The sequence below is a fragment of the Carlito syrichta genome, unplaced genomic scaffold (genome assembly GCF_000164805.1).
Source record: "Carlito syrichta isolate Samal-C Ts95f unplaced genomic scaffold, Tarsius_syrichta-2.0.1 Scaffold313881, whole genome shotgun sequence".
Taxonomy (NCBI): Eukaryota; Metazoa; Chordata; class Mammalia; order Primates; family Tarsiidae; genus Carlito; species Carlito syrichta.
Genome location: NW_007257977.1, coordinates 705,826 through 724,705, shown reverse-complemented (window position 1 = coordinate 724,705; position 18,880 = coordinate 705,826). Strand labels below are relative to the sequence as shown.

Genomic DNA, 18,880 nt, shown 5'->3' with positions numbered 1-18,880 from the left:
ACAGAAAAGTACTTAAACTTTCTTAAATTGGGTGCATCCTCTACCCAATTTAAGCACTGAGCCCTCACTCAGTTATTAATTCATTTGTTGATTCCACAAAGAGAGATGTTTCTGTCTTCATGAAGATTATTCTCATGGAGAAGATAGAAAATAAGCAAGTAAATAAATAAACAAAATAATAACAGATCATGGTAAGTGCCATGAATGTCATAAACCAGGCTGTGTGAAAGAGAATGGCAGGTAACCCTCTTTAGGCAAGGTAACACTGAAGCTGAGACTTAGAAGATGACAGCAAACTTTGCAAGGAGTCGTGGAAAAAATCAGCATCCCTGGCAGAGGGGACCACACAGACAGTACTCCTTAAACAAAATATTTGTAAAATACAGAACACTCTTGGGCAGTGAAGACATTAATAGGTTTTAATTTTGAAGACCTAGTAAGGTTACAGCAGATAAATAAGTGGGCTTCATCCCTTCCTTCCTCTATTAATCAGCCAAGAACCTGGTGCCTGGGAACCATCTCCCTAAAACTAGGAATGAAATACAGTCTTTAATTTCCACCCCCACACTTTGCTTTCCATGCACACTCTGTTCTATGTAGTTTCAATGCCACCATATGTTTTGATTCTAATTTGTTCAATTCTTCAATAAATACAAGTCATAACATATAAAGGATGGTGCTAGATCAACATAAGCCTAATTAGGATACCATTTCTCCTCCAAGCGTGCCCCCAAATTAAGCTGACTCCCCATCTCTCTGGTTTGGGACAATGTACTTAGGTAATTTTAATTGGGTATTTCTCAAATTGCATTTTTCTACAAATAATACACTAAAAATAAGTAAGTTTAGGGCCTCAGTTTCACTAATTGGCTTCATTAAGACTGGCTGCAGATGGAAAAACACTGTGCCATTCATATTCTCTTTCAACCACTGCACAAAAATCCTAGGGACAGAAATAGGAATTTGACTTCATGGTAAAATATAGCTCTAGGGTCCTACTTTTTCTTCTATTGCCTGTTCTCAGCACCTGCTCACATCCCTGCTATCCAAGGTCTTATGTCATTCACCAAGTGCATGGATATCAATTCTTTAAATAGGTAGAAATAAGCACAAGAACAGGATGGGACCAGCAGATCATCACAGGCATGCATGCTACCCTAAACTTATCATCCCAGTCACCCACAGGTCAACTTTATTTTAAATCTCAGAGGAAGTCTTGCTTCTACTAGTCAGAGATGCCACAGCATGATGTGGAAGGCTCTAAACGAAGGGGCAGTTCTATGAATTCCCTTTATGGAGGGTGTGTGTGTCTGCAACATTTGTGGGAACATTATCATCCCACGAAACACAAATGGGTTCCAGAATCTATTTCCAAATAGCAATGAATTTCTCCTCAAATAGCCTAATAGAGGGTTGGCTCTATGTGAGGTCTTCAATATAGCATTCAAAATTTTTGCTAACTATACATGATGGTGCTTTCACATAAACTAGAAGCACAGAGGTTTTCTATTTCATCACCTTAAAAACTGGTGTAAACTTCATGACCCAAATATGCAGAAATATGAATAGGTCTTCTGGACTTTGAACTGCTTGCAGGCAACTTCACAATTTTGTTGTTGTTGTTACCTGCTTGAGTCTAATCAGCAACCAAAAATAAGTAAATCTGCATCTTCAGAACCTAAAGGTTTGGCATTATGCGGTGCAAAGACAGCTTTCAAACACAGCTAGGCAAAGAAGAAATTAGTGAGATCACAGTCGTACAATTACAAATTTGAATGGGACTTCGGCAGGTAAGATCCTTAAGACATTGTTTCAGAGGTGCTGAGCAGGGAATTGAGATTATGTTAAATGATACTTTGTTACATCATTAAATACCCCTGAATCCTTTGGTGAAAGAATTATTCCACTTCCAGTTCTCTTTCAGGTTTTCTGATGAGGAAAATTAGTTATTGGAGGTATGTCTTAAACACCTTGTCCACCTCTGCTAATCTTTTCAAATTCTGAGAGCAGGACTAGGGCTCAGAGCTTTTAGTAGACAACTGTCTAGCTAGAAGCTAATCACGATTTTTCCTCTCTTGGAACTGTTTTTATAATTACCATTCTATTTGTCTATCATACTGATATTCCACTTACAAGAACAATGTATATGGGATGCCCTTTTTTGTATAAGTTTAACAAAGTGAATTTATGCAAAAAAGTCATTAAGTAATTAACAGAATAGTTATCAAGTGAATATGCAATGGGAGATACACTGATTTTTAAAATTACCTTTAAGGCTTCTATTGACTGACTCACAAAACATCCTAGGGACATTTTTCTACATTTAAACATGGTGTCAAAGTCAGCTTTTTTTTTCACAAACATCCTAACGTACCCACAGGACTACTGTAATCACCTACTCAACCATACTCCTATATAGACGAAGAAAAAGTCAAAAAAGATTTACTGCCATATCAAATCCCTCAGCTTGCCAGAAATTAAAATTTACAAAGGTGCTGGAAGGAGGATAATGACTGTATAAAATTCCTTACATGCCAAAAACCAAGTGCATTAGATGGTTTTATCCTTGGCATACGCTAAACTAGGAAAAGATAGAACAATTGCCCAAACCAAATGTTCTTTATGATGTCTTCATCTGCACATGGGAAGTTTTACATAACTTAATCAGATCCCTAGCTGCTATAAAAATAGTTGATTCAAAAAGGCAAATTGTTTCTGTAAGTAAACAAAAAATAACATAAACCCATTGAAAAAATTACGCAGTCTAAAGGATAAAAACCCAACATGGATTAAGAAATCACCAAAGCTTTCACTGACTTATTTCTTGGGAGGAATTTAGAGGTGCCTGTAGATTGAAGTAGTGTGTCAAGACATATGCCCAGAGCCAGAAATGAAGGTGAACATGGCAATTCCTGGCCACAAATAAAGCAAATATATGCTTTACAGTGTGAACTTTGCTGCAAAATGTAAATAAAGAGTCTTAGAAGTAAGTTGGCAGTTTACTTGTTCTCTTATGTAAAAACACACACACACATTCTCACAAAATGTTTCCTGGTTTCTAATCTTGTGTATTCTTGAGTTTAATATTCTTAATATTAAACTTAATAAGTTTCTTAATAAGTTTTAATGGCTAAAAACTTATGTTATAAAAAGCTTCACAAAACACATTACTTTAAAAAGTCTGTTTGCTTTTGACTGCTTCAAATATCGAGATTTCTAAGGGATGGCATGTAACATATAATCCTCCAATGTAAAGAGAAATTATTAAAAGATATAGTTAAATGCATTAACTTGATAACATAAATTGCTTCTGTACTTCCATAAGGCAACTAATAACTTAAGTTGAAATTAAGACTAATTTTCTAGGAAATAGATTTTTTTTTTTTTTTTTCAGTTGGAGTCTCACTCTGTCGCCCAGACTGGAGTGCAGTGGCCACTCCCGGCCACCGCAGCCTCGACCCGCTGGGCTCCGGCGATCCTTCCGCCTCAGCCTTCCAAGTAGCAGGAACTACAGGCGCGCGCTACCACACCCGGCTAATTATTTTGATTTATTGTAGAGGTCTCACCTGCCCAAGGGGGTCTCGAACCCGCGGGCTCAGGCAATCCACTCACCTCAGCCTCCCAAAGGCTCAGGATTACAGGCTGAGCCACCGAGCCCAGCTGGAAATAGACTTTTAATAGTCAATCTTCCAAAGATAAACAGGGTAATTTATGATTTGCTAATAGTTGTTTCCACAGAAAAACAATAGCATACCTTTTTTTAAAGATCAAATGTGAGAGCTTTGTAAAAAATGAAACAAACATTCAAGAACGAAAATCCATTTGTATCTTTATTCATGATTTTTGCCATAGATACATGCCACCAATAATATTATTACTTAGAATTCATTAAATCAATCACTATTTCTATTCAAATTTTTTAAAGATAAACTTTTTATCATTTATGTAAGTAGAAACCCATAGGTTTTATGTGCTAATTATATTTTTCTAATGTACATTAAAATAAATGCATAATTATTAAAACAAGAACCATTGGTCTATAATATCTCACAAACCACAGTTTGAGAAATACTGGGTTGTTGATGATAAAACTAAATTAATATTTGAGTATTATATTGACGTCCTAACTTTTCCTCTGCTTCTAACTCTAATTCCATATTTCTATAAAATTTTGACAACCCATGTAGTCTTTAATCACAATTATTATTATTGTCTTTTAGGAGAATAATATCTGGTATTCCTATTGCTTATAACTTGCAAGAATTATGGAAAGTAGCTAATAAGAATAATACCAACCTTCAGAGTATATTAGGTTAAATAAATTCAGGTTTCTGAATTTCAGACTAAAACCAAATTTTACCGACATAAAGTCAAGTGAAGGTGAACAAACTGCACAAAATAGACAATTATCTTTTACGTAGAATTAAGACAATGAATATTCCTTATAGCACTGTCTGTTGTTCTCAGGCAACAAAAACTTTTCTAAGAGACTGAAGGTAAAATTGCATCTAAGAGTGTCCTTCTGGTACATCTTAAGGCCCCTTAGGCTTCTCTAAACTCTATCCCATAATGAGGGATTCAGTATATAAGTAGAGTATAACATAAATAATATATAATAGCAACTTTTATTCGGTTCAAATACAGTATAGACTCATGAATCACAATAGACAAAGTCCAGAGAGATGCTACTGATGCATTGGTTTCAGCTCTGAGAATCGTCCACAGGAGTCTGGCCACAACACAACTGTTCTGAGTATGGCCCTGGTGACAGGCAAGCTTGTGAAGGCTCAGACTGCCACTGAGCATGAGCATGGTAGATTGGTCAGACCTGAGGAAACAGGGGCAGGAATAAATACAAACTTGGTCAATTGGAAAATGGATTGGAGAACATCGGAAATCAGTTTGGTTATGAAAAGTACACAATTTCTTCCTCTAGGAGAGAGAGGGGAAAAACAAACCAAATATAACCACAAACATGATTACAAATTTGGAATATAAAATTTCCATTCTCAATTTCCATTAAAGAAATTGAAATTTCTCTTCAGGGGGGAAAAAAACTAATGAGGGTTCATTAATCAATGTCCTACCAATTTATGAATAGCCTCATTTATGGAAAAAAACAACCATCTGGTCTCCATGATGGGTGAAGTTGAACAAGAAAGTAGGTGTAGCATACAACATGAGGAATTACAAGGTTGAGAAGAAAAGTCATCACAACTTTTGAATCTTGTAATGCCATACAGTTTGCCAAATTGAGAATCATAAGACTTTTATTCTAGTGGTCTCTGCAACAAATTAAACCAGTGTGATATTAGACAAGTCATATCTCTGGACTCAATTTCCTCATCTGTAAAATGAGTATATTGGGTTAATATAAAAAACAAAGAAAAATAATGTCACGACTACAAGCATGAACTTAGGATTCAAATTTTGTCTCTACTGCTTACCACTTGTATGAATTCAGATACATGCTATGCCTTGGGTTCCTCATCTATAAAATGAAGAGTAATATCACCCTCATAGGTTTACTGAGATTAAATGAGTTAATACATGTAAAACACTCAGCAGCATGCCTAACTCAATTGAGATTAGCTGTTGTTTTTGCTGCCAATACTATTATGTGCAAGTAACAGAAGCTAACTTTGGCTGGCTAAGCAGAAAAGAGTATATTAATAGGGTTTTGATTTACAGAAATGTTGGGTTTGGAGAATCAGTTCCAAGAGTATGCTTTGAGGAAAAAATTCCAAAACCACATCACATATTTGTCATGATAAGAAAATGTATCTACCATCTCGGAACACTCAACATTGAAGTTTACAACATTGTGATTACTTCATCAGAACTCAATTATACTTTGCAATAACCATAATTGTACCAGCTGCAAGGAAAGCTGAAAAATCAAGTACTGTTATTTTAAAATACTGTATGAGAAGACATTGTTGCCCAGATTTCCCAAGATGGATAATAAGTTCAGACATTGAGTGGCCAAAATGTACTCATTTCATTCAAATGTCACGCTAAGACTTGTTGTTCAGAATGATTCATTGAAGAAGTTTGTGTGGTTTTTATCCAATGTCAAGAAAATGGTAGATGCAATCTCTTGAAGGCTCTATTGCTCCATCATGAAGGACCTGAAATATCTGTGACAGAAGGAATTTCCAGATACTCTTGTCATATAAACTGAGTTACTTGGTAGGCTCAGCATTCAATATTTAAATTAAAGTCACTGGATTTATAGTTAGAATTCTGTCCTCAATTTTTAATTTACATAGCTGAACATTTTTACCCATTTGTATATAACTAGAGAGAAAATCATTTCCAAGTCTTTGATTGGAAAAATAAAAGTTCCCAGAGTTTAATGAACATTCTGTCATGAAAAACACCAATCTATATTCTTTTATTCTGAACTATTAATACATTTGTGCTGCTGTGGAGAATGTATCCTATTGGGAGGACATAAGCCAGGAGGGAAAATAGCAGTTATAATTGGGCTTTATCTATTTTAAACTCCTCAACTATAAAAATAGTTCCTGAAATACCAGCAATTCAGAGCCCAACTGTCCTTTTCTGAGTAATGGACAGCTATTCTAACTTCATGACAGACCCAGTGCCTGTCTTAAATTGGTCTGGACTTCCACCGCTGGTGCATTCCAGGCTCAGTAGGTGGTTCCCAGAGTAAATCTCCCCTACTGTGAGAACTTTTCAGGCCATCTCTGAACCATCAGATTCCTTGCAGTCCCCAAAAATATTATTGGGGTGTTTTTTTTAAGTATTTATAGAAATCACAGAAAGACAATAAGCTTTTCTGCTAATCATTGCAGATCATAAGCAGACAAATTCTCCTACACACGATATGCACAAAATAGATGGGGAACATTTTTAGCAATGATGGCAATCAAGAAAGTTGAAGAGAAAAAAAAGATCATTCAGCTGGTTGCCTATTTATTTCAAACTCTCAGACAAAGCTTCTCAAGCAGAATTTTAGGAATTACCACTTTACTATTATGGGATGAAGTGGTTTCCTCAACTTCAAGGGCAAAAATACTGCCAAATATATACTAAATTTATTCCAATAATCTATTGAATGTTACAGATGTCAAAGATATACACAAATGGACTCAGTGGAATCACTGTCACCCAAATGGAGAGAGTTGGCCCAGGGACGACAATAGTTTGGCAATATAGGTTGAATATCTTTTATGTGAAATAGTTGGGACCAGAAATGTTTCAGATATGTTTGGAATTTCAAATGTTTGCATATACATAATAAGATATCTTGGGGATTGAATACAAAGTATAAACATGAAATTTGTTTCATATACAACCATATATACCTTGTATACCTTATATAGCCTAAGGGTAATTTTATACAATATTTTAAATAGTTTTTTGCATCTGTCCCACAAGGTCAGGTGTGGAATTTTCCTCTTGTAGCATCATGTCAGCACTCAACAATTTCAGATTTTGGAGCATTTCAAATTTTGGATTTTTGGATTAAGGATGTGAGATATGTTCTTCCAAATATTTTGCGTAAGAAAATGATTGGAAATTGAAAATGATTTTAAGTGGCACAGAATTTGCTATTTAATAGCATAATAAATTTTTTCATAAATAAAAAATATTTTAATGTAGGCATCTGTTTCAAGCAACTTTCATATATCAAAGGAGAAAATGTAGAAATTAAACTGAAGCCTGACTCTATGGGTTCGAATCCTGGCTTTTCCACTCCGTAACCATGTGACCTTGGCAAGTTACTTCCTCTCTCTAGGCCCTGGTTCCTTCTGTAAAATGGGATAATAACAGTCCCAATCCATGCTGTTGGTGTAAGGATTAGGACAGTATCTAGCATGCAGTAAGCACTATGAAGGTATTTGTTAGAAAATAAAAAATAAAGTCTTTAACCTCTCTGCAAATATCAATTTTGCATTTTTTAAGGAAATTCCTGGTTGAGATACAGACCACTAAAATATTAAGATTTTGTTTCCTTCTTCTATAAGCATAAGATATTTCATTTCTAAGACTTCTCAGGGATACCAAAGTTTTGCTACTGGACAAGCCTACAAGAATATTAGGGAAGAAAAAAAATCTAAGAACTGTTTAAGCAAAAATTTAAATACTCAGTAAGATGGAAAATACGCTGTTGTTCAAGGCATAAAAGTAAGCCAGGTAAGGTATAAGACTCATATGACATCATTTTTATTATTATTATTATTTTTAGAGGATCATGATATGGCTTATGAGGAACTTAAAAAGTGAGCAGGGCCAGGTGCACTGGCTCATGCCTTTCATCCCAGCAGTTTGGGAGGCCAAGACAGTAGAATTGCTTGAGCCCAGGAGTTCGAGACCAGCCTGAGCAACATAGCAAGATCTTATCTCTACCAAAAAAAAAAAAATCTAAAAACAAAACAAAACAAAAAAACTAGCTGGGCATGGTGGCACACACCTGTATCCCAGCTACTCAGGAGGCTGAGGCAGAAGGAAGCATGATCATAGATATCAGTTAAATACTGTGATCCAAAAAGCCTTTGTGTTAACATATAAAATAATGGAGAAAGACTCAAATTGTTATATGTAAAGATTTAATAGTGATACTACAGGCTGCTTTACTTTTATTTTAAACAACAAACAGCTAGCACACAAAACAACATCTTGAAGGAACTAACATAACGTCTTTTAAAAATAAACATGAAAAAAATATTTGGAAAGGCAGGCTGAAACTTTTAACAGTGACTACTTCTAAGGACGGGTAGGGTAATATATTGGGAAATTTTTCTATTTTTACTTTATACAACATGTATCATTTTACAGCATAAAACTTCTTAAAATATTAATTATAAAAGTTAGTAATAAACTCCTGGACTCAAGAGATCTTCCCATCTCAGCCAGAACAAAATCTGGTGTTCTATACTACTGCAGGATGTCTATAGTTAACAATCACATACTGTTTCAAATAGCTAGGAGGGAGATATTGAATGATCTCAACACAAAGAAATGATAAATGTGTGAGATGATGGATATAATAATTACCCTGATGTGATCACTATATATGGGTCAAAATACCACTATGCACTGCACAAATGTGTATAATCATTATTTGTCAATCAAAAAGAAAAAAATTGCAAAAAGAAGTTGGTAAATCATACTGACATTCAGTTCATTTTTTTCCTCCAAAAATCATAATAATATGTAATGACAAAGAACATTGTGTCTAAGAGAAAAGTAATTTATTTGCCTTTCCCCAGCAAATGAACTAGTTCAGATCAATAGTGGTGGGTTGACCTATATATCACTTGGGGTTGAAGCTGTTTTTAGGTCATTAACCCCTAGAAATACAAAAACAGCACTGCAAAGAAACAGCAATGCTATGCCTCCCCAAAATGAATATTTGTTAGGACAAAAAGGGGAAAAATATAATTAATTCTATTTGGACTAAGAACATTATTGCTCCCCACATAAAGAGCCAACATTAATAAATACCTCTCTCCATCTTGTCAGCTTTGGACAGATTTAAGTGCTTCCCCAGTCAGTTCCCTCCTCTACGTGTGTGTTTTTGTTTTTGTTTTTGAATATGGTCTTCTTTAGACATCATATTGTCTTTCTCAGCATAAGAAACAAGCCAAATTTGTAGGCAAGAAGGGAACTCATAACTACTGGTGAAAGATCTTGTGCCAAAAGCTATGCCATGCATAATTGGTGTGATACCTTCTGTAAGTCAGCTAATTTTATTCTCACTTTGCATATGAGCAAACTGAGGGTCTAAGAAGTCATTTACCCAAGCTCCCACAGCAAGTGAGTAATGGAGCCAAGCAGTCTGGCACCAGGACACTTAACCACCAAACCGCACAGCTCTCAACATTAAATCAGAGTCCCAGATTTAAATTATAGTCAAATCCCTTGATGACCAGGTTTTGGTGATTTTATATGACAACAGAAAAAAAATAGTAACTCTTTAATTTGCTTAAAAAGATAGATCTCTTAAGTGTTCGTACCACAATAAATAAAATTTAAAAAAAATAATAGCCCCTTATATTTGCCCAGCACTTTGCAAGTTTTAACAGTGCTTATCTCAAGCAAGCAGCAGAAGCACAGAACATGGTTTTATAATCCACAATCCACATAAAAGAGACCTCCATTTTTCTCTTCTAATCAGTCAAGTATTATTACAGTTAATGATAAATATGTTCCTTATTCTGAAATAACTGAGAAATAATCCAAGGAAGTTGAACTAAAGAATGTATCATTTTGTTCTCTCTTGCATACTTGCCCTGGATTTTCAGGAAAATGGACAAAGAAAATATGGTGGCCCTCCACCAGGCTGGGATACTGCACCTCCAGAAAGGGGCTGTGAAATTTTTATTGGAAAACTTCCCCGAGACCTTTTTGAGGATGAACTTATACCATTATGTGAAAAAGTGAGTCCAAATTTAACATTTAATTTTTTTTTCACTTTACTTTCATGCTCAACCTTCTTGACCAGTAATGGTTTCTCTTCTAATTGCCATTTCCTAATCATGGACAAAGTTAAAACCTTCCTGGTTGTTAGTGATTATTCCTTTATTATCTCTGCCTTGGCCCAGTTCTTTGTCCTGTTACTGGTAGCTTGAACTACAATTGCTAATAACTTTTAAATCTGTATCTCGTTCTCTAATCTCTCCACTGACATGACCATCTGCAAACTCATTGTGTCCATCCATCTACAATAACAGTACATCAACTTGTCTAAATTAGATACTGCTCCAACTTGACATTTTATTATGACTTTGCAATGTGAAATATTTTCATTAAAAAGAATGTTTATGTTTTTCATGGTGCAAACATTTGCCTATACATATTAATGCGGATTGAAATTTTCTCCCACAAGTCTGAATTTATTTTTGAACTTAATGCATCAAGAAAACTAAGAACATGGTTTCTCAATGTTACTATATACTTATTAAGGAATTAATTCCCTTTGTTTTAATTCAAATGTACTGTTTGTTGTTACAATATAAAATATAAAATATAGAATATAAAATTAAATTTTATTTCTAATAGTTTACCAAGTAGCTTTTAGCAGCAAGCACATTCTTGAAAAATTTAGTAAATATGAGAATTCAACGCTTTCCCTAAGAGTATGTATGTGTATATGTGTGAAACTCAGCCTTAGATTCAGAACATCTAATTTTATACATAAAGTTCCATCTGACACATGGACAAATTATGGGAACTTAATTCTGTAAGAATCTTATATAGTAAATCTGAAAGTGAACACCAAGAAACACCCAAAACACAGAGATGAAATGTGCTCAAACTCCCAATGGACTCAGAAGAAATAGGTATCCATCACTGAACACTATAGGGTGGGATGAGACTGAGTTGAGGAGCAACCAATCACCGAGGCAATGGCATATACTTAATGACACCTCTCTCCAGACATGTCCATTGTGTCTATTGGCTTTTGACAGCAGTCAGCAATAGTAAATTGCTGAGTCTAAATTGCTGCAGGACAGATGTGGTGGTGAGAGGAGGCACATTATGGGTAAACAGAGTCACTGTCGCCGGGGGGATAGAGTGAGTGCTTTACTACACAGGTCCTGGCCCTGTGTCTGCTATATTAAGACTAGCACTTGCCTCGAACCTGACTGAGAAAAAGACAAGGCTCCCCAGATCATCCTCTGAAGCACACCTATGTTCATTTTGATGTCATGGCAGGGGGAGAAGACAGCTAAGAAGTTAGTTTAACAAGGTTCCAGATGAGCATTCTTGGTTTTTGTTTTACATATCGATGATAGAGTAGCCCCAAGTGGAGATCAAACTATGGAGACTTCAGAGGCCAATTTAGAGGGCATGAACAAACTAAGAAGTTGTACTTATGATGACAAATTGTGGTTTCAGGTACCTAAAATGTGGCATAAGCCTCCAGATAATTATGTGATGAAAGGTCATTTACTCTATCAAAAACATATTCTGTTAACTCAGGCTGAAATGCCACTTGTACACATTTTATTTACTTAACTTGACTTTTCCCATGAGTCAGATAACTGATCTGAACCCAGCATGAAAATATGCAAACCATTCCACATGGAATACAAATGCCAAGTCATACTAGCAGAAGGGAGACTTCAGAAAACATTGTGTGTATGTGTGTGTAGAGGAGTAGGGCAAGTGTGAGTGGGTAGATAGGTGCTTGTGCACATTCATTTGGAAGTATAAATATGAATTTTCTGTTTTCATTATTTATAGATTGGTAAAATTTATGAAATGAGAATGATGATGGATTTTAATGGCAACAATAGAGGATATGCATTTGTAACATTTTCAAATAAACTGGAAGCCAAGAATGCAATCAAACAACTTAATAATTATGAAATTAGGTAAGATCCACCTCTTCTAGATTAAAAGTGAATTCAACAATGCTCCTGCATCTGTTTTTCTATTCAGTTTATCTAATACAGCATATGCAAAATAGTGGCCAAACTAGAAAAAAAAGGTTTGTTCTTTTCCTTGATGAAAATAATTTTAATTAAATATTTACTTAATAATATATGAGGTACCAAACTAAGTTCTGTGAAGTATTTGAAGAAATGTATTAATTTCTCTATTTCACAAACATGTGTGAAATGCTGTCCAAAATACTGGAAATATATCAAGGTACAATTTCCTTTCTTTGTAATAAATTTTTAAATTTATAAGATTTCTTAAAATTATATGAAAAAATAAAACCAGGGATAGTATAAAGTTGGTGAATCTGTAGCAGCTCTAACAGTCGTGACAGTCAGACCTGGGAATTACATCAGGAAAAGAAGGAACATCAAATGCAAAGTTCCCAAAACAAGAACAAGCTTGATATGTTTCAGGAACAGAAAAAAGCCCATGCAGCAGGACAGAGTAGAGAGAGAGGAGGACTGAAACAAGTTGGAAAGCCTTGTTCTCTGTGATGAAGTATCTGAATTTTCTTCTAAAGAAAAATGGGAAACCATAGGAGGATTTTTATTAGATTTATTGTTTTTTATTGGTTGCACAGAGTCATTTATGTCCTGGAGCCCTCCTCTGGTCCCATAGTTTGAAGTGCTATCTATATCTGGCTAACATCAAAATTTATATTCCAACTCTGACCTCTCTCCTGACTCTGCTATCATTCAGACAGTCACCTCTTTAGCATCTCTCCTAGGATGTCCAAAGTGCATTTCAGATGTAAAGTGCCCCAAACAGAGCCCTTCCTGTGCAATTCCTCCAGGCTTTTCCATCTCAATGGCACTCCACATTCACAGATATGTCGACCAGTATCCTAGGTTACCTCCCTGGATTCTGAATTCTCTCATAATCTAAATCTTTATCTAGCCAGTGTTGTCTACCTTCCAAAATGTATCCCAGATATGGTCTTTTATTTCCATCTGAAATGCACATTGGACATCCTAGGAGAGATGCTAAGGAGGTGACTGTCTGAATGATAGCAGAGTCAGGAGAGAGGTCAGAGTTGGAATATAAAATTTGGGGTTAGCTAGATATAGATAGCACTTCAAACCATGGGACCAGAGGAGGGCTCCAGGACATAAATGACTCTGTGCAACTAATAACCAGCCTTTTATACATGGAAAATAGGGATGACTTCATGAAATTGTCTGAGTCCTAAAACCTTCATTTGGAGAGAGCACTACCATAAATATTTTCTCAGAGGAAGCCCTGATCTACCTGGGAGGAAGATTAGTCCAGCAGTTAAAAAGCAATAGTCTTGGGGTCATCCAGTCTTCATCTAAGTGCCAGCAAATAACTTAACCTCTCTGAGCCTCAATTTCCCATCTATAAATTGGAAATAATATCCATTTCATAGGTTTTATTATGGAGAATACTATAAATATTTTAAGATGCTTTACCCAGTGTTTGGAAATGAGTAGTCAGTTGACATATGATAAAACTATTACATTCTGACACAGTTTATCAATTCTAGAAGCAGTTTTTCACATCTATTTTCTTTCCAAAATAGAGATGCACCTTAAAATTGATGGGATCTTAAATTGGATGAATGCAGGAAGAACAGATTTCCCACCATACTTTTCTCCTACTGCGATGGCCCCAAATAAGTCACACATTATTCTTATAATTCTATAAATCAGTTAACTATTGAGTCATTTTTCTTAAACTCCTGAGCCACAGAAAGAACAATTAGATTTGGCAACTACTAGTAGCCTAGCCATTCAGTTCCTAGGTTGCACTCTAGAACAGAGTGTCAGAAAAAAATATAAAGGGGGCTCCCCTTCCACATATGCCTTCATGGACCCAAAACAGCTCCGGGTGGTATGTGGAAGATTGTCTGCAGTAGGAATCAGGAGAACCTGGGGTCTAGTTCAGGTTCCTTTGGCCAAATCCTCTAAGCTCTTTGATCAGCATTTTTATCATTAGCACCTGATTATGCAGAGATGTTCTGAGCATCCACCATATAAGATAACATACACTAAAGTGCTTTGAAAGAGCTACAAAATACTGTATTTTTAATATAGCTTTTCAGTATTACAACTATATGATTTCAGGGATTAGAAGATTCCCCATTCCTTGGTCTTTTATGGAACCAGTACATCCTAACAGCAAGAGTTATTCCCAAAATGGCTTTTGAGTTGAGATGGATGTAGAATTGGCTATGAAGGAAACCAACAGGATTTGTTGTATCTACTTAACATAACATTACCCACTGGGACCCATCTATACTTTTTGACAATGAATAACGAATACAATCAATCCACCACCGTCACAGATAATTAAAAGTATCCTCTGCGAGTTTCAATGTCTTCATCAGTAAAACAGAAATAAAATATACCTACATCATGGGGGTGTTATGAAAACTAAGTGGGATAATGCACATGAATCTTAGTGCCTGACTTATATCAGGTGCTCTATAAGGGTTTGTAAGTGGTGATGGAGGAGGAAGAAGGACAAGGAGGAAAAATAAGACAAAGAATTTGTAAGTAGAAAATTAGTGACTGAGATTCCAACTAAAACTCAGATTGGACTAACTGGGCAACATAGTGAGACTCCCATCTCTACAAATATTATTTTTTTAATAGCTGGGCATAATGGCAAGCACCTATAGCCCTAGCTATTTAGGAGGCTGAGGTGGGATGATTGCTTGAGCCCAGGAGTTCGAGGTTGCAGTGAGTTATGATCGTGCCACAGCATTCCAGCCTGGCTCAAGTTGGATGCCAGAAACAAGATGAAGGCACAGAGTTACTTTATAAATTAGGGGGTAGAATAAATGGAATATGATATAGCAGTATAGAGACCCCAGAGCCAAACTCACCTACTTCCCCTATGAGTTGGGTTAGTCCTGCCAGAGAGAGAACCTTTCCTGTAGAGAAGAGAATAACCTTCCATTAGCTTTTAGCCACCATTTCTCAGGGGATAAAGCTACCCACAGTTGTTATACTCTTCACCATTCACTGAACATAATCTAAATGCCTGGCTTCTGGAGACATCAAAGTCATGCCCTCAGCTTTTGAGAGATGGCTTGTTGTCTCCAAGTAATTTTGGAAAAAGTACGTGACAAACCACACACATTTAAAAATAGGATATGAAACTCTAGGCTCCCCCTGCTGGTAACTGATATGTGACCAGGCCCTAAGTATTAAAAACAATATAACATATAACTTCTAAATAAATTATATCTTGGAAGATAGGATTTTTGTTTTCTAAAAATGAAGTTTTAAAAAACTGGATCATTTTAGCCACCATTCTATCCTCCCAAAAAAAAAAGAAATACTTCTCTAGGGGCAATGCTACTAGACCGAGATGGACCTGTCACAGCTCTGACACGTGGTCCTTGCTTCTTCAGCAAAGCCCAGGCAGCAACTAGAACAGTGGTCCTAACCTGCTCACACAGCCGAGAGCCACTAGTTTCATGAAATTTCAGATCAATCTCCACTCACCTGGCAGAGAGCTTTTATTCATGATAAGTGAGTAATTTCTGTTAAGGATATCTTACCCATTTTTAATAATTTTGTGTTATTATAAAAGTTCTACAGCCTAATATGTAACACATAGAAAACAACAAAAAGCACATAGTTATGATAGTTAAAATCAATACCATTACCAAAAAAAGTAATCACTATGTTGACATTTTGTCTTTCCAGATTTTCTACACATTTTTATTCAAAATAGCCTTCCCATATATTTTTTTAGCAGTCTTTTTTTAAAACCAGCAGTATACTGTAAACTGTGTTTTTTTAACTGGTAAATATTCCTCTACATTGCTATTTTTAATGATTGCAGAAATTTCTGTGGTACAAATATCCATCTTTTGGATACCAGTGATTCTCAATCAGAAACAATACTATTCACCCTAAAAGACATTTAGAAAGATGAGAAGGCAATTTTTGGATGACCTCATGGGTCATTATTGGCATTTAGTGGGCAAGAATCAGGGATGATAAACATACTACGGTATACAATAAGGAAATGTTCAATCTCAAGGCCAATAACATCTCATTTGAGACACATTAAATCAGTTCTTTACTGGGAGGAATTTTGCTCATTTCCAATTAGGAGGTTATTTTAAACAGCAGCAGTGAATATCCTTAAATATAAACCTTGGTGTTCATCTTTATTTCCTATGGAAATAAGTAAGAAAACACATTCCTAGAAGGGGCATTATTTGATCAAATTTGTGCACACTTAAGACTTTTGATACATTTTGCCAAATGTCCTCCAGAATCACTTAATCAATCTATACTCTGCCAATAAAGGTATACTTCAACTTGCTAATAAACAACTCTGTACGGTGAAGGAAACAGTGACTGGGATTCCAGAGGTCAGGTTCATTCCTTACAAATCTATATATTCTTAAGAAGTCGGTTAATTTCTCAAAGTCTCAAGTTCATCTGTAAAATGGAAGTAACTCCCACTCTGCCCATCTCCCAGGATCTTGGTATGAGCCAAATAAGATAATATGTGAAAATCTGTTCAAGCATAAGTGACTATTTTTAATAGAGATCATCTGAGAACAGCTTTTCTCTTTGGCTAAAAAAGAAAGGGAACTTCAGGGGTTGCAAACTCAAATGCTTGCAGGGCCAGGCACATGCTCTGAGGAATGTGGGCCAGGTGTCTAGTTTGTACAGGCCTCATTGTTGGGGATGCATCAGAGAGTGGTGAACACTGGGGACAACTGGTGAAGCCACATTCAATCTAAGAGAGCAGATGCTGCTCAACTTGAAATAGCCGGGCGTGGTAGGGTGCCTGTAGTTCCAGCTACTTGGAAGGCTGAGGCGGAAGGGTCGCCGGAGCCCAGCAGGTCGAGGCTGCGGTGGCCGGGAGCGGACACTGCATTCCAGTCGGGGCAACAGAGTGAGATTCCAATTCAAAAAAACAGAAAAAAAAGAAAAGAAAATGTAGAACCTATGTTGACACATTTAAGGATCTCACTAAAGAAGCCACAACTCTCCAAAAATGGTTTCAGCATGATGAAAACCAAACACCTCATAACTGCAGGCCATATCTGGCCCAGCACTATACATTTTCAATCTCTGTCTCAACCTCAATCCCACAGGATTCTCTTCAACCAAAATGCCTGCTCTGTTTTTTTTTTTTTTTTTTTTTTTTTTGCAGAAATGGGCGTCTCTTAGGGGTTTGTGCCAGCGTGGACAACTGCCGATTGTTTGTCGGGGGAATCCCAAAAACCAAAAAGAGAGAAGAAATCCTATCGGAGATGAAAAAGGTCACTGAAGGAGTTGTTGACGTCATCGTCTACCCTAGTGCTGCAGACAAAACCAAAAACCGGGGCTTTGCCTTTGTGGAGTATGAAAGTCATCGGGCAGCAGCCATGGCCAGGAGGAAACTACTACCAGGTTAGCAACTCCCTCCTCAGAGATGAGACTTCTCCACTCCAACCTGCCTCAGCAAAAAAAAAAAAAAAAAGAAAGTTTGGTTTTAGAGTCTTTTTTGCTCTATATCTTTCGTTATGTTGTATTTTAAACTCTTCATCCTTCTTACTGTTGATTCAGTTCCCTGAAGTTTTCACAGACTCCGTTTTTGAAAAATCTTCATTCTGTGCATTGAGCCTAATTTTCATATGCTGGAGAAATCCAGAACTTTAAGTGATAGTAATCCTGTAATGAATACTCAAAGAGTCTTCTTAAAATTAAATATATCAGCCAGGCGCAGTAGCTCAAGCCTATAATCCCAGCACTTGGGAGGCCGAGGCAAGAGGATTACCTGAGTCCAGGGGTTTGGGATCAGCCTGGGCAACTTGGTGAGACCTCGTCTCTACAATAAATCAAAAATTAGTTGGGCATGGTGGCATGCACCTGTGGTTCCAGCTACTTGGAAGGCTGAGGCAGAAGGATCACCAGAGCACAGCAGGTTGAGGCTGCAATGACTGTGAGCATGCCACTGCACTCCACACTTTAGCCTGGGCAACAGAGTGAGACTCCAATTCAAAAAAAATTAAATATATCAATTATAGTTATTTTTGTGTATAGATTTTATCAGGCTTATTAGAAATAGAGTATTTTATCCATCACACTATAGAACACATAAACCTCAAATGATAATTATCCCAATGATTCTCAAATGATATGCCTAATAATATGTCTAATTTGAGAAAATAGAAATAAAAGTTCTCCTTAGAAAGGTACCTTTCCTTGTTAGGTGCTACAGCCACAGGGTAGGTCCCATTTGGGCAAAAATCATCAACTTATGAGTTTAAAAGACTCTGCCCTGACACTGCCTCGGTCAGATCAACATAGGAAAAATTGTTTTACAGTCATTGGCTCATTCTAAAATATTCACTAAAACTTGCCCAGAATCAGGTATTAAAATGAATTAATATTAACATAAGAGGATATCAAGAATGATAGATTGCATATATGAGAATTAACTTTTCTCATACATTTATAGGGGAGCCACCAGAATTCAA

At 36.3% G+C, this 18,880-nt stretch overlaps 1 protein-coding gene across 1 annotated transcript in view; it reads left to right on the top strand.

Moving 5' to 3' along the window:
* Positions 1 to 2,818: 2,818 nt before the first annotated feature.
* The window catches only part of A1CF (APOBEC1 complementation factor), a 46,922-nt gene continuing 30,860 nt past the window's right edge, over positions 2,819 to 18,880 (top strand). The window contains exons 1-4 of the mRNA XM_008070653.2: positions 2,819 to 2,966; positions 10,278 to 10,412; positions 12,223 to 12,353; positions 17,572 to 17,810. Of these exons, the coding sequence (XP_008068844.1) occupies positions 12,241 to 12,353; positions 17,572 to 17,810 (352 nt within the window). The 5' untranslated portion in view covers positions 2,819 to 2,966; positions 10,278 to 10,412; positions 12,223 to 12,240. The remainder of the gene's footprint in view (positions 2,967 to 10,277; positions 10,413 to 12,222; positions 12,354 to 17,571; positions 17,811 to 18,880) is intronic.